Below are 21968 nucleotides of genomic sequence, written 5' to 3' on the forward strand. Positions count from 1 at the left end.
AAGCGAGGGAGTACTTCAAGGGAAGATTTTGAACCTGGACACGGAGATCTTAACATGAAGAGAAAGTACTAGATGGTGGTGTTCTATATTTTGCAGGAGAGGGTATTTTAAGCATTGAGAAATACAAAGACACTTTTGGTCCAGTTTTACATAATTTTTTTGGCTTGCATCCCACTTCTAAGAAACTACACAACGTAATAATGAAAAAACAAAAAAACCTGCTTTGTCTCACATCCTAACAAAAAATAGCTTATAAACTTTCATAGTTCAAATGTAAGAGATACATAGACCTTTTATGAATCAATTCTTATATGCTTCATAAATCAAGGCTGTGATTCTTAAACATCACCCGATAATTAAATTTTATGTGCAGTACCTACCTATGTCATATGCCAGAAAGTCAGCCGAAAAGCACTTTGCACCATTACTCAGAGAAGTATCATTATGGGTGTTTCCGCCAAAAATCAGCAGAGCTCCACTTATTAAGACAGCTGAATGAAGATACTTTGCAAAACCACTCTCTTTCAAAATAGTCCTAGAAAATATAAGAATAAAATAATACATTATAATATATTAAAAGCCTATCGCTTTTATAATAGATAACAGTTATAGCTAGGGTTCCTACATAAAACACAAGAAAACCAGTAAAGTTAAGTAGGGTACCCAGTGAATATAATATAAATATGCTGATCATTTCTGAGATAATAAATTTGCTCATATCATAATAATGGTTTCTAATTCAATTTAAAAAATCAAAATCATAACATACATTTTCTTATTTTACCAACTGATTTATCTAAAAAATTAGATCACCTAATGAATTACTCAGGAAATATGCTTGCCTAAAAAAAGATTAACTTTTAACCCAACATTTCTATTAGCATGTGCACACGTAATTTTTTGGCTAGAGAAAGAACAGTTATTCTCCTTTCAGATATGTTGCATATATCCATTCTGCTAGGTGTGTGCGCATTTCATGCACTGGTGCCAGGGACCTACCTCTAGCGGCTCCCACAGAGGCAGCCATGCCTGCACTATGGTGTCGCTCATGGTGCAAGCAAAAGGTACAAAGTGCAAAGCTGCCATGCCCCCCTTTCAATTCCTTCACACCAGACTCTTAGATGAAAGACTCCAAAGTATTGGGGATGGAGGGTGTGTCATGTAATGGACATGTGTAGAGCCCCGCATGGGGGGGCGCAGCATGCTCGGGGCAGGCAGCAGGTCGGAGTCAGGGCTGTCCAGCACCCGCTCGCTGTGCTGCTGCCTGTCCAGCATCTTGGGCTCCTCGGACAGCACCAGCCTCTCTACCATAGCCCGGCCCAGCAGCACTGGCTGCGCTCCCAGTCCCAGGCCTGCCCCTGCCATGGGGATTGGAGCGGCAGGGCCCTGTCACCCCACCCCTTCACCCCACTGTGACGCAACATGCACTGCTGCTGTCGTGTGCCGTCGCTCGTGAGCCCCTGGGAAGCAGCACGTGATGCAATGCCCCTTCCCCCCACACCCTGCCGTGCCACCCCTTCTCCTCTGAATCTCCCTGTGCTGCCCCTTACCCCCAGTTCCCGCCCTCGCACTGCCTCTTCCCTGCAAGTCACCCCCGCATCCCCCGTTGCTAGCCCTTGTGAGACCGCCTGCTGCTGCAGGTGCGGATGCAGATACAGGTAAAAGACAGCTAGCAGATCGCTGGTTGGATCATGGGTTGATCTTGGCAAATGCGGATCCACATTTTTGTATCCGCACAGGGCTCTAGACATATACAATATAGCTCAAAGAACAACAGTTACAAAAGAGGAGTGACCACTCTTTCTTCTTTTAGTGATTGAATATTTCCATTAGACTAGGTGACTCCAAAGTAGTTTTCAGGAAGGTGAGGCTAGGAGTCTCATTGGAAAAGGGACTGCAAAACTGTTTTCCCTACAATAGCAAAGGCATGGACTGTGAACTACATTACTAGGGCATTACCCAGAAAGGCTGTGGATGCTGAGTGAGTTCTGGCTGAATGCACAGACTTTTCCATACGGGTGTTGTAACATGACAGTGCAGCTGGTGATCCACTTGGAGAGCCATTATGCTGTTGCAGTATGTCTCCTCATTAATTATGCATGGGAAACTAACAGTTGGGAAGAGAGCCAAAATGGCGCTGGTTCTGTCTAGATAAAAAGCCAGGGCTTGGCAAACATCCAAAGGGTGGAGCTTTTGTTTGTCTTTATGGAAATGTAGCTTTGTAAAGAAAACTGGTAAATCTTCTTTGTAAAGATGACTGGTTGAGATGAAAATCAGACTCTCCTTTGGGAAAAAACGTAGGATGTGGCCTAAGCTATACCTTGTCCTGGAAGAAAACAAACAGCGTATGGAGGTTCTGTTACTAGGACATAAAGAAAAGGAGTACTTGTGGCACCTTAGAGACTAACCAATTTATTTGAGCATGAGCTTTCGTGAGCTACAGCTCACTTCATCGGATGCATACCGTGGAAACTGCAGCAGATATTATATACACACAGAGATCATGAAACAATACCTCCTCCCACCCCACTGTCCTGCTGGTAATAGCTTATCTAAAGTGATCATCAAGTTGGGCCATTTCCAGCACAAATCCAGGTTTTCTCACCCTCCACCCCCCTCCTACACACAAACTCACTCTCCTGCTGGTAATAGCTCATCCAAAGTGACCACTCTCCCTACAATGTGCATGGTAATCAAGGTGGGCCATGTCCAGCACAAAATCAGGCTCTCTCACCCCCCCCTTTCCCCCCCCCGGGGGGCGGGCACACACACACACAAACTCACTCTCCTGCTGGCAATAGCTCATCCAAACTGACCACTCTCCAAGTTTAAATCCAAGTTTAACCAGAACGTCGGGGGGGGGGTAGGAAAAAACAAGGGGAAATAGGCTACCTTGCATAATGACTTAGCCACTCCCAGTCTCTATTTAAGCCTAAATTAATAGTATCCAATTTGCAAATGAATTCCAATTCAGCAGTTTCTCGCTGGAGTCTGGATTTGAAGTTTTTTTGTTTTAAGATAGCGATCTTCATGTCTGTGATTGCGTGACCAGAGAGATTGAAGTGTTCTCCGACTGGTTTATGAATACTATAATTCTTGACATCTGATTTGTGTCCATTTATTTTTTTACGTAGAGACTGTCCAGTTTGACCAATGTAAATGGCAGAGGGGCATTGCTGGCACATAATGGCATATATCACATTGGTGGATGTGCAGGTGAACGAGCCTCTGATAGTGTGGCTGATGTTATTCGGCCCTATGATGGTGTCCCCTGAATAGATATGTGGGCACAGTTGGCAACGGGCTTTGTTGCAAGGATAAGTTCCTGGGTTAGTGGTTCTGTTGTGTGGTATGTGGTTGTTAGTGAGTATTTGCTTCAGGTTGCGGGGCTGTCTGTAGGCAAGGACTGGCCTGTCTCCCAAGATTTGAGAGAGTGTTGGGTCATGCTTCAGGATAGGTTGTAGATCCTTAATAATGCGCTGGAGGGGTTTTAGTTGGGGGCTGAAGGTGACGGCTAGTGGCGTTCTGTTATTTTCTTTGTTAGGCCTGTCCTGTAGTAGGTAACTTCTGGGAACTCTTCTGGCTCTATCAATCTGTTTCTTCACTTCCGCAGGTGGGTATTGTAGTTGTAAGAAAGCTTGACAGAGATCTTGTAGGTGTTTGTCTCTGTCTGAGGGGTTGGAGCAAATGCAGTTTTATTGCAGAGCTTGGCTGTAGACGATGGATCATGTGGTGTGGTCAGGGTGAAAGCTGGAGGCATGTAGGTAGGAATAGCGGTCAGTAGGTTTCCGGTATAGGGTGGTGTTTATGTGACCATTGTTTATTATTATTGGATGAGCTATTACCAGCAGGAGAGTGAGTTTGTGTGTAGGGGAGTGGAGGGTGAGAAAACCTGGATTTGTGCTGGAAATGGCCCAACTTGATGATCACTTTAGATAAGCTATTACCAGCAGGACAGTGGGGTGGGAGGAGGTATTGTTTCATGATCTCTGTGTGTATATAATATCTGCTGCAGTTTCCACGGTATGCATCCGATGAAGTGAGCTGTAGCTCACGAAAGCTCATGCTCAAATAAATTGTTTAGTCTCTAAGGTGCCACAAGCACTCCTTTTCTTTTTGCGAATACAGACTAACACGGCTGTTACTCTGAAACCTGTTACTAGGACATGCAGTTCTCCTACTCTCCTCGTGCTGTGATGGTTACCAAAAAGCTACCTTTGCTAAAAAGTGTAACCCCAAACAGGAAGCTAATGAACCCCATAAGTACTGAGAACTAAAGGGGAACCCCATAAGTACTGAGAACTAAATTCAAATCCCCATGTGCAGCAGGGTCGCTAATGGGTGGAATCATCCCATCTAGGTCTTTTGAGAACCTGTAGTCATTGGTTTAGAGAAAAACAGTCCTCCCCATGATATGGAAGTGAAACACTGAAATTGCAGCCAGGTGCACCCTGATGGAGCTGACAGTCAAACCTGACTCTTTCAGGTGTCACAAATAGTCCAAGTTTTTTGAAGCATAGTCTGCATAGGCCAAGGACAGTCCATGTTTAATTGCCCAGATAGAAAATTGCTTCCGCTTACTAAAGCGAATAGCCATTGTGGATAGGTTCCTACTATTAAGTGAGACATTTCATAACAAAGTGCCTCCTCAGGGTCTAGCCACTGAGGAACGAGGCCATGAAGTTGATGGTTTGGGTGTAACACCCAACTGTGATCATGCGATATCAGGTTCTTGAGTGGAGGCTGGGGAAGAGGTTTCTTGACTGACAGCTTGCAGAGGTCTGAATACCACAGTTGTCATGCCCAGGGTGCCACAATGAGTATCATTTTGTCTTGGTCCTGCTTCACCTTGAGGATGGCCTTGGAAATAAGTGGTATTGGGAAAAGGGGATAGGAGTCGAGCAGGTCCTTGCCGCAAGGGAAAAGAAACACCCCTGAGATAGACCCTGGGCTGTGGCCTGCCCTCAGACTGAACTGGGAGCAGTTCTGATGGGTTGTGATTAAGTCCACAGTTAGGATTCCTCCTATTTGAACCACTGATCTTAGAATAAGTGTGTTTGGGGACCACTCATGATGCAAGGTGAAGAATTTGCTTAATCTGTCTACTATGACATTGTGAACCCCCACAGGTGTGATGCTACAAGTGACAAGGAATTTTATATGCAGAAGTTCCGCAGCCTGACTGCCTCCTGGCAGAGGCTCTTTGATGTGGCTTTCCCCCCTGCTTATTAATGCACAACACTGATGTGGTGTTATTGGCAAGTATTTGGACAGCTCTGTTGTGTAAATGGGTAGGAACTGGTGACCCTGTAAGGAGTTTGCCCGTAGCTCTAGAATGTTATGTGCAGTCCCATCTCTTGATTGGACCACAAGCTTTGAGCTTGCCAAAATCCCAGATGGTCTCCCCACCCCATAACTGAAGCATCTATTACTCAAGTCATGGAAAGAAAAGGCAGGGAGAAGAAGTCTCCTGCAGACGTTGTTGTGGCTCATCCACCAATCCAGTGAGGATAAGATTTTGCCAGGGATGCATACCAGTCCATCCAGGTGATGTATCTGAAGGCAGTACACCGACCTGAATCATGACTGTATCCCTCTGAGATGAAGTCTGGCATTTGGGTTCATGTAATTGCATGCCACCATACGCTCCAGGAGCTTGAGGCAATTTCTCACTGATGTCTGAGGGGCACACAGAAGTCTTGGATGGCTAGGAGTCTTACTGGCGGGAGAAAGGCCCTGCCTAGGATTGAATCCAGAACTGCACCGATAAATTCTATTCTCTGGAGGGGTGCTATGGTCAATTTCTATCTGTTAATTCCAAACCTATGCATTAAGCAGCTAGAGTGTTTCATTAATGTATTTCTCCACCCCATGAAGGGAGCAGCTCCACAGAAGCCAATCACCCTGGTACGGGTACATCTGGGCATCCAGTGGTGGAGGCATGGAGCCACCACTGCCATGCATTTCATGAAAACCCTCAATGAAGATGATAGGCCAGAGGGTATAACTGTAAACTGGTCCCCTCTTGCTATGAACATGAGAAATTTCCTGTGGCCAGGGTGAATGGCTTTATGCATGGAAATATGCGTCCTTTGAGTCTAGGGCAGCATACCAATCTCCTGGATCTAATGAAGGGGTAATAGTTGCTAGGGAACATGCAGAACATGCAGAACCAAAACTTCTTGATTTATTTATTAGGTACCAAAGGTCCAGAATAAGCCTGAGATCCCCTTTTGCTCTGGGTATTAGGAAGTACTGATTCAGAGGGGTACTTTGGTGTTTCCCGAGAATGTAGATTCCACTCTTCTTGCCTCAAAACTGATTTGAGAGAAGAGTCCCTGAAAAGGGACAGGGAAGGTGGGAAAGACAGGAATTAGAGGGTATATCCCAATTCCACCAAGCTTAGCACCCAATTGTTCGAGGTGATGGACTGCCACACACTTAGAAAATGTGACAGCGTGGTCTCATGGGGACTGAGGGGAAGCTTGTAAGATCTGGTATAGTTTACATATTGTCCTTGAGGAAGAAGTCAAATAGGCTGTTAAGAGGCATGCAACTGCCTGGATGAGGAAGCAGTGGATGTGGGTGGGGGGTGAAACTTTGTTCTCTTCCCAGCTGATCTAGAGAGACCCAGGGATTTCAACACTGCCCTTTTAAATGTATGCAGTGCCTTATCCATTTCAAGGAAAATAAATCACAGCCCTTGAAGGGGAGATCTTCAGTGGTTTGTTAGACTTTGGCAAGAATTCGCAAAGCCTGGAGCCATGTATATGGTGCATGGTTACGGCTATTGCCATGACTTTGGCAGCTGAGTCCACTGCAACCAAAGAAGCATGTAGAGCAGACCTTGTGACTGTATAACCTTCCTCCAGGAGAGACTGACACTGAGCCTTGAAGTCCTCAGGAAGTTTTATTAAGGAATTTCAAGATGGCATCCCAATATGAATATTCACAACAGATCGACAGAGCCTGATAGCTTGCTTTGCACCATTTTAATCCCTCTGCTGAATATATTTTTCAGCCAAAGAGGTCCAACTTTTTTTTGCATCCTTATCCTTACGAGGCACTTTTGCTCTGTCTTGGAAGTTTATTTTATTTTCTGCTGCCACCACTCGAGAGGATGGTGTGGCATTTTGATAAAACTGCTCATACACCTGAGAGGGAATCTGGGACTTGTGCTCTGTGAGCTTTTTCATTGGCATGAAAGATGTTGGAGCTTGCTATAAAGTTTAATAGACTTACAGGCTGCATAGCTGCTTCATTTATAAGAAGAGAAACTTTCTATGACCTAGCTGGGTGTAAAATGTCTGATCTTGTGAGGATTTTCTTTCACAAGCTGTATTTATATAGCCATCCTTCTCAGGAGTGCCTGGTAGGCCTTAAAATCATTCAGTACCAGAGAAGATGATTTCAGTATCAGGGCCTCATCTGTTTAGGAAGATGACATATTCAAAGGGGGGGTTGGGGCTGGTTGAGAAATGCAGTTGCATAAGGCCTGTCTGAAGCCAACAATGGACAATCCTGAGCCTTGGCCCCTCAGTGAAGGCTGATATTGGAGTCAAGCAGCCTACCAGTACTGTAACAAGGAAACTTTGCCCGTGGGGATATATTTCAGTAGTGTAGCAATTGGCTGGTACCGACATCCAATGGTCTATCAGTTTCGGGTGGCAGTATTCCTTCCTCTGGGACTAGCTTCTGTAGTGCAGTGGAGATGATAATCTAGAATCCAGAGGCATCCCTCATGGTATCCAGTAGAGACAGTGATGGGGCTGGCACGGTAACAGAGGCCAAGTGTGCTTAGACTCAGCCCTTCAGTCTCTCAATCTTCTCTTGTCAAGACAACTCCTATGAGAGCAACAATGATTCCTAGAGGATGCCCTGGATTCCTGTACTGGGAGACATAGGAGAGGAGAAGGAGTACTCCCCAGACCAGGAATGCAAGGTATCAGAGATAGCATTATTGGAGATTGGGAGTGAGAGTACCAATGATTTAGATAATAGCATAGAGAGTACACTTATAAAGTTTGCAGACAATACTAAGCTGGGGAGTGTTGCAAGTGCTTTGGAGGATAGGATTAAAATTCAAATGATCTGGACAAACTGGAGACATGGTCTGAAGTAGATAGGATGAAATTCAATAAGGACAAATGCAAAGTACTCCACTTAGGAAGGAACAATCAGGTGTACACATACAAAATTGGAAATGACTGCCTAGGAAGGAGTACTGCAGAAAGGAATCTGGGGATCATAGTGAATCACAAGCTAAATATGAGTCAACAGTGTAATGCTATTGCAAAAAAAAGCAATCATCATTCTGGGATATATTATCAGTAGTATTCTAAGCAAGACACGAGAAGTAATTCTTCCTCTCTACTCCGCGCTGATTAGGCCTCATCTGGGAAACTGTGTCCAGTTGTGGGTGCCACATTTCAGGAAAGATGTGGATAAATTGGAGAAAGTGCAGAGAAGAGCAACAAAAATGATTACAGGTCTAGAAAACATGACCTATGAGAGAAGTTTGAAAAAATTGGGTCTGTGTAGTCTGGAGAAGAGAAGACTCAGAGGGGACATGATAACAGTTTTCAAGTACATAAAAGGTTGTTACAAGAAGGAGGGAGAAAATTTGTTCTTCTTAACCTCTGAGGAAAGGACTAGAAGCAATGGGCTTAAATTGCAGCAAGGGCGGTTTAGGTTGGACATTAGGAAAAAATTCCTAACTGTCAAAGTGGTTAAGCACTGGAATAAATTGCCTTCGGAGGTTGTGGAATCTCCGTCATTGGAGATTTTTAGGAGCAGGTTGGACAAACACCTGTCAGGGATGGTCTAGATAATACTTAGTCCTTCTTTGAGTGCAGGGGACTGGACTAGATGACGTCTCAAGGTCCCTTCCAGTTCTATGATTCTATGATAACAGTCATATCAAAGGCTTCCTGGCTATCAGCACCATGCACTGAGGCACAGCACTTACTGCTGGTCTCTGAGCTGGCTTCATAATCAATGGCTGCTGTACCAGACCTGAAGATGCTGGTACCATAGCAGACCCAAACACTGAAGGCAACACATGCACTTCATGAGGCAGCTCCAGCAAGACACTATCAGTCTGAGCAGCTGGTGAGGGCAGTACCAACAGGCTCATGAGATCTTTCTCAGCTCTGTCGGCCTGTGGTATCAAGACAGGCCTTTGTTCTGCTGTGATCAAGGGTGACCACTCTAGTGCCTTCTCTAGGAAAAGCAGCAGCCCTCAACAGTCCTGGCTTGTGAAACAGAGTCAATGGCTCTGCCCTGATCGAACAATTATGGAGTGGTGTCACAGAGCAGCAAGCCAAAGGGCTGAGCTGTACCTTTGGAACTGGCATGGCTAGAATCCGAGGCCAAAGAGTCCTGCACTGAGGATTCTGATGATGCAGAAACCATATCTTGCTTTAGCTTTGGAGGCCAAGAGAGCTCTGAGAATTTAGGTCTCTTTGAGGAATGCCCTGGTGCAGTGTATCTCCTCCTTTCTCTGCCTTCTGGTAGGGCTGGAGGAGCATTCCTAGACAGATAGGAATCCCTCTAACAGATTGAGGCAGTAGCAATGCAGGGTAAAGGGTGACCTCCACAATGATGTAGCTGACGTGTTCTACTCTTAGCATCTTGCCCTTTTTGTCTTGGAGCCTGAGCAAAATAGACATCTGTCCTTGAGCTGACCCACACTCAAGCAGTTCAGGCAACAAGAGCGAGGGTCACTCACAGACACCAGTTTGCAACTCCCAGAACAAGGTTTGAAGCTGGGAGATATAGGCACAGGTTCCCCCAGTAGCTGGCACAGCCCAGAGTCCACTGATTTACTAATAAAAAGAATGAGGAGTACTTGTGGCACCTTTGAGACTAAAATTTATTTGGGCATAAGCTTTTGTGGGCTAAAACCCACTTCATCAGATGCATGCTTTTTCCACTGCCGGCATCCGATGAAAAGCATGCATCCGATGAAGTGGGTTTTAGCCCACAAAAGCTTATGCCCAAATAAATTTTAGTCTCTAAGGTGCCACAAGTACTCCTTGTTCTTTTTGCTGATACAAACTAACATGGCTACGACTCTGAAACCTGATTTACTAATGAGAAAGCAAGAGAGAAAGAGAAAGAAAGGCCCATTCGAAGAACATAAACTAGCAAAAAATACTAACTGGAAGTTCAGAGGAACAACTGACAGAATGTTCTGACCACTGAGCACAAACAGTAAGAAGAAATAGAAGGGTAGGTGTGGCAGCTCCATTTTTTATACCCTCAACTCAGAACAGGAGCAGCACCAGGGTCTTTTGTGGGAGCGGATAAGACCGCCAGTAAGGAATTTCCTCTACATTGCCTCCAATCCCAGGGCCCGATCCTACAAACCCTTATCCATGTAAGTAGTCAAAGAGGTTGCTTGATCAGACCTGTACAATGAATTACATTACTGTACTCTGCATAAATACATAATGAAACTGTTTTGCCATTAAACTTCACATTAACATTGCTCTGAGCTAACATTTTTTCTTTCTTTCTAATTGCATAACACAGTCTCCCTAGGGGTGCACTGATGTTTTTACCATCATTTTTACATCATTGTGAATCCCTTATGTGACAGTATGTCTCACTGCTTTGATATCATGTCAATCGACTAAAAAATTAGAGACATAATTAAACAAAGATAAAAATTATTGTGCGGAAAGATGCTGGGAGGTGGGTGTTGAACCTAAATACAGAATCTTGCCCTTCAAAAACCCTTTTTTGTAAAAATACCATAAAAGAAGACAGTAATGACTACCTGCAGTACCTAATTTTTTTTCTGTGATGCTAATAAAAGAGAATAAGTCAGCACATCCGTAAGCAAAGCCATACCTTTCAAACTGCTTCCACTTTTAGCCTCCATATTTTTTAACTAAGTGTGGGTTGCATTTGTTTTGTTATTTATAATGAATAAATTTTGCAGATAGAGCACGAAACACACACAAGTGTGTTTCGCCAACCTAAAATTAGCTTCACCTTTTAAATAATTTTGGCCTAACAACTTAATATTTTATGGCCAACATATTTTTCAATACATTATACTGCTTTTATCATTATTTATCAGTGTCCAAAATGTGCTAGATGCCTAGAGGGGTTCTCTATGTTTTGAATCTAATTACCCTGTAAGGTATCTACTATCCTGATTTTACAGGGGGGATTTCTTTATTTCTATTTACTTCTATTTTTATTAAAAGTCTTCTTGTAAGAAAACTGAATGCTTTTTCATTGTTCTCAGATCCAAGGGTTTGGGTCTGTGGTCACCTATGCAAATTGGTGAGGCTTTTTATCCAACATTTCCCAGGAAAGGGGGGGTGCAAGTGTTGGGAGGATTGTTCATTGTTCTTAAGATCCAAGGGTCTGGGTCTGTAGTCACCTAGGCAAATTGGTGAGGCTTTTTACCAAACCTGGTCCAGGAAGTGGGGTGCAAGGTTTTGGGAAGTATTTTGGGGGGAAAGATGCGTCCAAACAGCTCTTCCCCAGTAACCAGTATTAGTTTGGTGGTGGTAGCAACTTTAAATACTTACAAATAGGGTTATAAACATGAAAAAAAGCAGGAAAAGTAGTATAAGAACAAGGGTAACAATAATAAGATCACATGCTTACTCAGCTCAAAGAGGCACGTACACATCTTAATGGTCATGCTCCTTTTATTTTTCCCCACTCCCTCCCCTAATTTTTCATAGGTCAGACAGCAAAAGTTAGTTTTTAGGAGGTACCTGAATAAGGTGAGAGGTGGCTAGCAGAACAGGTTTAGGGAGGGCATGGTAAGGACGGGGTAGCGTGGGAAAAGGTGCAAATACGTCAGAGAGAAGATGATAAACCAGGTATTGTGGCTGAAATCCCCACTGTAGTGGAGCCAGGATGGAATGCACAAGACGACTCTCTGCAGTATATACTCCATTTATGTGTACCACCATATTCTTCATTCTCTGCCCTATATTCTCCAGACTGAAGGCTGATCTATATTATCTACAGCTACAAACAGACTATAATGGGCTTTCTTGTATCTGGGGATTAGCCAGAGAGATCCCTCAACCACGTCCCTTACACCAGAAGTCAAGAGTAAGGGTGGTACAAAAGGTACTACAAGGACCTATACCACCAGAAAATTCCCGTGCACTGGGAGGCTGGGTTTAAGGCTACTAGAGCAGCAGCAAAGCAGTTTTGATAGACGTATGAATCTAGTCCAATATCTTCTTTTTCATAGTTATATAATAGTATTAATTGATTTTTGGTGTGTGTCCCCACATTTAAAATCCAATAAAATATTTAAATAAAAAACACATAGAAACCTACTATTGTTATGCCACGTTTATCAACAAAATGAAATGGCCAAGATATTAAACCCTGGAAATGAGGGTACAGAATAAACTAAATTATTCTTACAGTCCATTGTTGTTTATAAACTACAGTATGGATTCGATCCTGCAAGGTGTGATCAGCCCTGGTACTGGTGATTTCAAGGCAGATGAGGGCAATTCAGTACTTGCAGCACTTGCTCACTACATAGCATTCTACACATACCAGACCTCAGTCTTAAAAACATGTCTTTTGCCAACAGTTTTGTTCTGGAAGTAGGCAATTTTGGGATGGAAAGATAGCAAAGTTCAGAATAAACGGTAAGCTAAAATGTTTTTGGGTTTTGTGCCCACTGAAACTTATGTAAGTGTTGGCTCCTGTATTCATCCTCCACATCCTCAAATTCACTTTAAAAATTTTTTAAAAAGGATCCCTGTGTTCTCCTACATATATCAGGCAGATGTTGAGAAACTAACAAGACTTGAGCTTAACTTTTACATCAATCTCAATGCTTCTCTTTGTTCCATTTCAACCTCCTGCCTTCTTTGTATGTTATCTGTTTACAGTGTAAGTGCCCTAGAGCATAAATTGCTTTGTCTTCATACCTGTATGTTACCTTCCGGGCACAATGTTGGTGCTATAAAGCTAAAAACTAACAATGATACTTCAAAAGTTGTCAATAAAAAGTCAAGTTTTACCCAAAGATACCACAATGTGGTATTCTGAAATCCAGTTACTTTACACCATAAGTGTAAGAAAATTATACAATATCTCAGAGGCCACTGTGTGGTAACTGTGGGTAAGTGTTCACTTGTAATGTGGTATAACTGCTATAAATGGATACAGAATTAAAAAGGAAAGGAAAACTTTCAAAAATATCACAAAAGATAATGTACTATATATAAATGGACAGTCAATGTTACAATTAATTCCTGAAAACAAATGTTTACTTAACCTTTCTGTCACTGCTATTCTTTGAGATGTGTTGCATAAGTCCATTACACTGAAGATGTGTGCACACCTTGTTAAATGGTGCTGGAGAGTTTTCCCTACCAGAACATTTAGGGGCAACCCTAGCCATCTCTGAGCCCTCGTGCTGCAAAGTGAGTGTATAAAGGCAGAGTCACCCCGCCCCATCTTCTCAAAGAACAACAGTTATGGAAAGGTATGTAACCATTTTTTCTTCGAGTGCTTCCATATGCTTATAACACTGTAGGTGATTCTCAAGCTGTTACCCCAGGTGGTGGAGTTCAGAGTCATCAGAAGAGGTACTGTAGGACTGCCTTATCTTTATTTACATCATCTCTTGATTGTGCAGACAGTGCACGATATCTGTTGAAAGCATGCAAAAGGAAGTTGATGTGTGGTCTCAACTACATCTTGTCACTGTACAAACCCATGTACAGTGGATCAATTACCAATGCATTCAGCTCACCTACCCCCCACAGGAGGTGATGGCCACCAGGAAGGCAACCTCCACTGACAGGTTTAAAAATGAGAGCACGATGCCAGTGGTTCAAAGAGAGGGCCCATAAGCACAAACAACAACAACAAATTCAAATCCAGGAAGGTGTTGGGTCTTTGATGGGCTATTTAGTCCCCTCGCAGATATGGTCATGATGAGGTAAGTAAAAACCATCCTGCCATGTATGACTTTTTGGGGTTCACCCAGGCCAGTAATGGGTTCAGTCACTGTCTGCCTTGTAACCCTGGGGGTCTTGTGGCTGTGCAGCTTTTACCCAGAGCTGTGACCCCAGCAGCCAGCCAACAGCCCACAAGCCTCACCCTGGCTTTGTCCAACCAGGTTACTCCTTGCAGGCTGACCTTCGTATCTCTCACTGGACCCTCACAAAGAAAGGGCTCAATCCCTCTCACTGGACCCTCACAAAGGAAGTGTTAGGTTCACTGCCTTTACAGAGACAGTATAATACGCCAACCTTTTAGCTTTCTAGAAGCACACACTTTACTGAACTTATACAGCACTGAAGATTTCTAACAAAAGCAAAACAAGTTTATTAACAAAAATGCATGGATTAAGTGATGCCAAGGTAGAAATATTTACAAACAAATACAGTGAAAACATGTATCCTGAAGTCGAAAACGTAACCTAGCAAGATACAATCTTTGTTTAAGATGATTTTTCTCACCTACAGTTAGATGACAGCAGGTCTCTGTTTACTAGTAACAGCACAGGTCCTCAAGTGGATAGTTTACAGTTTTGAATACCACATCTGTCTCAGCCAGGCTGGGGCCATAAGGATCATCCTGCCATGATCTTTATTGAGCTTGAGGATCACCCTGAAAACCAGGGTTATTGGCAGTTATGCATATAGGAACTCTTTGTTCCACAGAAACAGGAAGGCATCTGATATTAATCCTGGGCTCACCCTGGAGCAAAAACTGGAACGCTTCCTATTCTGGTGAGTCATAAACTGGTCCACAGAAAGAAACCCCCTTCGCATAACACCAAGGCTAGCAAGTTCGTGCAGAGGGACCATGTGTTATCCAGACTGAATGCTCTGCTCAGACAATCTTTGAGGCTGTTTTGGTCCCCATGCAGGTGAGACCCTTTGAGAGTAACTGAGCTCCAAATACACAAGTTCCACAGCTTGATAACCTCTTGGGAGAGGCCAACTGATATGGCTCCTCCCTGTTCCTTCACAGAAAAGTCAGCAGTGGTGTTGTCTGAACAGTCTTACTTTGAATGTGAAGTGCTGGCATACCCAGAATATTTACATCCAATTTGGCCTCATATGCAGTCCACATCCCTGAATTCAAAGGTCACTGACATACGCTCCCCACGTGAATGCTGATGTGTCCATTACTGAAGTCTTGAAAAGGAGAGAAGGGGTGAAAAAGACTCCCCTGCAGAAGTCTTAGCTCATCCTCCAGATGAGAGATAACAGAACCCTCTCTGGGATTCGCACTGGCGTGTCTAGGTGATGAATCAGAGAGGTTCAGCCCAGCATGGGGAGTGACAAATGTACGTGCTGCCATGATCCCCAAGAAACAGACAATTCCTCTCAGTGATCTCAGGGTGGTACTGAGGGATGCTGAGAAGTCCCATATAGTTGGGAACTAGCAAGCAACTAGAAAGCCCTGGAGGAGATTGAAGCCAAAACTAATTCTATTACAATTAATTCTATCCTCTGCAAGTGCACAGAAGTTGACTTTTCTAATTGTTTCACTTTAGGTCCAGGATGTTGAACAGACAGTTATTTTCTGGACAGCGACTTGCACATGATGTATGGATCATCCACAAAACAACCAGTCTTCCAGATAAGGATACACACACATTTCTTTTGCATAAGAAAGCAGCCACTACCACCATTTATTTGGTAAGTACCCTCAGAGTGGATAATTTGTCAAAAGGCAGGATAGTGAACTGGTAATGGTCACCTCCTACAACAAACCTCAGGAATCTCCTGTGGCCAGGATAGATTTCCATATGGAAGTGGGCATCCAGTAAGTTAACATGCCGTTCTCCTAGATCTAGGGAAAGGGTAACTGTAACCAGGGATACAATGCAGAACTTCAACTTCCTGATGTATTTGTTGAGGTTCTGAAGGCCCAAAATGGGTCTGAGAGCTGCTTTGGGTATCAGAAAGTATCTGGAATAAAATCTCCTGCCCTGATGAAATGAGGGCATCTCCTCTATCACTCCCAAAGAATAAAGTCTGTACTTCTTGTGTTTGCACAGACACATAAGAGGGGCCCCTGAAGCAGGAGCAGAGGGTTGGAAGTGGGGGATAGAAAGAAACTGGAAGGTATATCCCGATTCCACCATTCTTAGCACCTACTTGTCCAAGGTGGTGGACTGACAAGTCCAGAGAAAAGGTGACAACTTGTCCCAGAGAGATGGAGAAGGGTCCATAAGATACAGGTTGGATAGGATACTGTCCTCATCATCAACAATGGCTGCTTGGAGGCTTGTGGCTGCCAAGAAAAAGAGAGCAAGGAAGTAAAAGGCATGAACATCCTCCTGTGTGACCTTTACACCTCCACATGGACTGGTCAGGCTGCCAGAAAGCATAATATTGTTGTCTGAGCTGGTACTGCAGGCAATATTTCATCCTCTTTGTCATGGGCACATAGAGGCCTAAGGACTTGAGTACTCTCCTTGAGTCCTTTAGTGTGTGCAGAGCCTCATCTGTCTTAGAGTACAAGACAAAGCCTTCAAAAGGGAGGTACTCAGTACCTTGTTGTACCTCCACAGGAATCCCAGAGGCCAGTGACCAGGATGCTCTGTGCGTAGTCACCACTATCACCTTGGCTCTGGCTGCAGAACCCACTGTACCCGAAGAATCCTGTAAAGCTGAATGAGACACAAGGCATTCCTTTGCAACAAGTGACTGGAACTGCTCCCTGGAATCCTCTAGTAGTTTACTAGCAAACTAGGATATTGCTTCCCAGTTTGAAGAGTCATACTAAGACAACAGAGCACTATAATTGGCAACGCAGAACTGCAGAGATGTTGTAGAATATTTTTTCTAGCCATAACGTCTTGGCATCTTTATTCTTAGGGTAACCTTAGCTCTGATCTGTCAGCTCCTCTCATTCCCTGCAGCCACCACTAATGACCTAGGTGTGGGATGTAAATAAAACTGCTCAACCCCAGGAGATGGAACTTTATCTTTTTTGTTCCAATCTTGTAGCAATTAGTGGAAATGGAGGAATGGGTTTGCCGGATTGTTTTGGCTGGCTGCATAATGGCCTTATTTCTGGGCAAGGCAACCTTCCCTGTCCCAGTGGGATGGAGAATGTCAATGAGCTTGTGGGTATTGTCTTCCATTAGTGCTACATGAATACCCAGGGAGGCTGCCATTCTTTTGAGGATCTCCTGATGCACCTTAAAGTCGCCTGGGACTGGGGTGGTCGCCTGTAGTACCAGCTCCTCATCAGGAGACAAGGATGCCCTCAGGGGCAGCAGCCTCTGATACAAAGTCCTCAGTAGGCAATAAGGAGGATGCCTGCACAGGAGACAAGAGAGAAAATATTCTAGTTCTGACTGATGTTTCTGATGTGACAACTGGGCCTACGAATTTACTTAAATTGTGAGCTGAACTGTGCAAAATATGCAAAAGTTCAGAAGATATTACAATAACCCATAACAACAAATGATGATGGGAAAAGATATGAAAGGGAGACAAAATAACTGAATTCATCTAAACCAAAAAGGCCATGTTGACATAATTCAAAGATTGTATTAAAATTATGCTGGTTAAATACCAGGAGATGTGGAGCCAGAAGTGAATGAGCGAAAATTGGTGTGTCAGATAATTAGGCCTAACTGGTAGATAAAATAATGAGGGGTTTGACTATTGTATCCATCACTCCCTTTTTGGGTCTTTAGAAGAAAGATTTTGTGGGGAAAGGACAACAAGGAAAACAGATGGAAAGAACTGACAGAGGCTACTGGAGCAAGCTTCACTATCATGGCTGCCATCCCCAGCATTTCCTAGGACCCTGGGCCTTCATCACCCTGATCCTGAGTGGTGACCTGACCAAAATAGGCCAGAGAGAGGGGGACCCAGATGACATCACATTCCCTACCAGCTCCAGCTGGATCACAACCACCACCTGGGATAACAGTTCTCATCATCTTTGATTCCATCGAAATCAAGAGTCAAACAAGGAGGCTTTACCTCCTAAGACTGAACTTCAACTATAACCGTAGCAATGACATTTAAGAGATTGTCAAACAGGGTGGAGGTTTTTTCCTTCTAAAAACTGTCTACAACTAAAGGAAAAGGGAACAAGAGATGTTAAAATGAAAACCTTATTTAATACTCTACATTCCAAATGCTTTAATTATTTTTCCTTCTTTTCTGTATTATTAATAAAGTGTTAAAAGGATTTTTAACAACATGTTTGCCATGGTGCTAAGTAGACTAATGTCTTTGTATACCAAGCCCCATTGCTTGTTTAACACTGTTTAATGGACAGCAACTAACTTACGTTAACACCTTTATCCCATATATTCCAACTAAGTTAATACAATAGTCTATCAGTACTGACAGGAGAAGGCTCCCTCCTGGAAGATCAACCTGTGTGAGGGAGTTGCATAGCTGCAGGAACTAGGCGTGCTACCGTAGCCCCTGGCTTGAAGTGGTTTCCATTATATACAAGGTTTATGGTTTGGTTCAACAGTTCTCAGCACCCCCACTATGCAAACTGTTCTAGAGCCGTTGGGGAGCGGTGAAGTAGATCTGGATGTTGGAGACACCCAACAATGCATCCAAGAGGGCCACTGCAGGGGCTGGTACGGTACTGGGCCCCAGGCACATCCGACCCAACCATCCAGTCTCTAGCAGAAGTCCTCTTGGAACCACGCCGATAAGCATGGGAACAGGAACAGAAAGTAGCTCTAGAATCTCAGTACCAGAATGCTTGAAATTTTATCTCAATCTGACAAGGAATCAGAATATTTCAAGAGCCAGGGTGGTAGAGTACCGGGAGGAGTCCTTGGAGATTGCAATCTGGATACGTACCGACATGATGTCAGAGGAAGCATAACAGGTTTCTTAGCCACTGGTATCATTTGGGATGGAGGACCTGGTTCTGGCCCAGAAGATAAGTCAGGAGTTGGCACCGGGGCTGAGGTGTGCACTACTCTACTACAGTGCTCCAGTGCCTATTATCTTGACTGCTGCACTAAGCCTGGACAAGAATGGGGAAGGTTTAGATTGGATATTAGGAAAAACTTTTTCACTAAGAGGGTGGTGAAACACTGGAATGCGTTACCTAGGGAGGTGGTAGAATCTCCTTCCTTAGAGGTTTTTAAGGTCAGGCTTGACAAAGCCCTGGCTGGGATGATTTAACTGGGAATTGGTCCTGCTTTGAGCAGGGGGTTGGACTAGATGACCTTCAGGGGTCCCTTCCAACCCTGATATTCTATGATTCTATGAGTACTCAATCTGCAGCAAGAGGGAGGGCAGTACTGTCAGGTACAGTAAATCTTTGGCCACTGCACAAGCCTCCTGCACGATCAGCACAGACATGGGCTGTTGACTCACAGGAATTAAGGATGACCGCTCTGTCACAGCTGACAAAATAGCTTATCTTGATAGTCCCTGAAATTGATGGCTCGGGTCTGACTGGCAGTGCTCAGAGGCCTTCTAAGTGAAACTCAAAGCAAGATTATAAGAAGTTAAAAGAAATCTAAAACCACAATGAAAATAAAGATTTTTGAGTGTCAAGGGGCAGAAGAGTAAAAGGTAGGTAAGTAGCTCACAAGAAACAGTAATGCTCCAACCACAGACGGTGAAAAGGAACTGCAGGGAAACTGCCCTTTATACCCTCACTTCACAGCATGAGTCACTTCGCAATTGGCAGGGTCGCTGCCTGGGTACTACTAGGAAAAGCTGTCTGGTATCAGTGCTGATGAGGCATGCAGACACCTACAGTGTAATGGACATACACACTCACAAAAAAGAACTTGTTCTTGCCTTCTGCACACACATACATACCAAAAGTGAACAACGCACATAGATGAACTTGAAAAATTAGCAGTAGCTAATTTCCCAAGATAAGCCGCGATGTGCACAATGTATCATTGACTAAGATTGGCCCTTCACACTTATTCTTTCCATAACTGCCATCAGTAAGGCCCAGCATCTTTCAATAGTCTTATACACATTAACACAAATACACTGGAGTGAGCCACAGCACGTTTTTCAATAGGTAGAATTCCGTATTTTATATAAACCCACATTTATTTATTTATTTATATTTATATATTTTCATATATATATAGTGTACATGAAATAAAGACTAAATATGGAGATAATTTTATAGAAGTGTAAGCAAAAGACAGTGCTACATTGTATTAACTAGTCACGGTAATTCTTTGACATTATAATGCCCCAAATTATTATAATTTAACAAAAAATAGCTATAGAACCTTGGAAGTCTTATTAAAAAGCTCTCTCATCTGTATTAAAAAATATCACTAATGCTTGCATTGTATTACTGAATGTTCCCTCAAATAAAAGAGACTATGATATTATTTTCCTTTCATAAGCCAGTGGAAAAATGATGACAATAAGATAGTATTATGAATGTGGTCGCTTAAAAAGGGAGAAAAAATTCTTCTTGTAATGTTGCCAAATTGCCATAAGCTAGTGGCATTTAAAATACAGATTCTGCAGTCAAATCAAACTCACATGTTTCTTAACATTTCCAACAAGCTGACCCGAAAGCAAACCTTCTGTCCTTTAAATGAAGCCAGTAATGCCCAGGGCAAATATTAAATTGGAGGAATAAAATGTTCAGATATAGAGCTTGATCTTGAAACAGCTCTGAGGTGAAAAACTCAAAGGTCAGTTTGTGCATAGAACACATAAGCAGCATTAATAAATTACAGTAAACTTGAGGGACAGACTGATAAATAAAAGCATCAAGCTTACAAACAGAATATTAATTTAACTGAGGTACCTATTAAGCACATGCTTAAGTGTTATCCTGAATCAGGGCCACACTGTACACCACACTGATATCAAAACACATGGTGCAGAATTTCACCCTAAACATATCTGGCACATAATTATATCATCATACTATGTGTAATTAATTTTAAATACTGTATAAGTACACCATCAATTATATTAATATATTTTTAAATCAAGTTGATATCTTCATCAGTATTGTAATTCCCTCAAACTGATCATTTTGCTGAATTCATTCATCATCAATCTATAAATTACAACCATGAAGATTAATAGACATTATTAAGCCATCAACTGGAGACTAAAAATCACACAGCTGCCAATAGTCTTGATATGGCTGGTGCCCTGTTATTTTAAATCTAACACAGAGAAGAATAGTCCCAGCCTCTCTCATTGCAGCACCACAGAAGTTTCTTTTAAACAGCAACACCAGCCTCCTGCCAATGAAGGGATACACACACACCAAGGTGATGGGCAGTACTCGCACACCTGTAAGACTGCTGTCTGAGTGCACTGCACATTCAGTCTTATTGCCAGGACTTATCTCATCCCCATCTACACTCCATCACAGATACAAGCAGGAATGGGAAATAATCCAGACTGTGAGAGTGGCTAGGGAGGGCTGTCAGCCAGTGAGTCCCAAGCAGTAGCAACACTTCACAACAGCCATCCCTCCTCGTCTCTCTAATACGACGAGAGGACCACAGTTTACTAGTTCTTTGCAGCTTACAAATCTGGGATTCTCAGAGAGAAGAAAAATTCTCTCTGTGAACGATCACCTTCACCTGCTTAAAGCTGCATGGGGCAGAATAGCATGGTGACGGTTCAAGATATGATCAATTGTGCTTCTGATGGAGTTACAGATGCAGTCAACTGCACTGAAGCCAACATGCAGAAATGCGGTCAGCTGTTCTTTGGGGGAAAAGATGGGTGTGAGAAAATGGAAAAGGAAAGAGAAAGGGAGGAAAACCCCGTGCTGCCATCACCCTCCCTGCACACCTACTCCAGAAAAGTGAAATAGGAAGATACTGAATGTGACTGAGCTCACTGTTATCATCCTAAACAAACTATTATTAATATCTGTATTACCGTAGCACCCAAAGGCGTTAACTAGGCTTGGCAGGATTCAATTTAAATCAATATATGTTGGTAAACATCCATGTCACCTGACATGCTGAACTGACGAAAAAACCATAT

The 21968-nt window shown here is 43.2% G+C and overlaps 1 protein-coding gene across 7 annotated transcripts in view; it reads right to left on the reverse strand.

The window, feature by feature from the left end:
• Positions 1 to 21968, reverse strand: part of ATRNL1 (attractin like 1) — a 1099511-nt gene that overhangs the window by 895661 nt on the left and 181882 nt on the right. For all 7 annotated transcript variants that reach the window (XM_084633632.1, XM_084633634.1, XM_084633633.1 and 4 more), the window contains exon 11: positions 381 to 535. In XM_084633632.1, coding sequence (XP_084489758.1) covers positions 381 to 535 — 155 coding nt within the window. The remainder of the gene's footprint in view (positions 1 to 380; positions 536 to 21968) is intronic.

The sequence above is a fragment of the Lepidochelys olivacea genome, assembly GCF_965140295.1.
Source record: "Lepidochelys olivacea isolate rLepOli2 genome assembly, chromosome: 7".
Lineage (NCBI taxonomy): Eukaryota > Metazoa > Chordata > Testudines > Cheloniidae > Lepidochelys > Lepidochelys olivacea.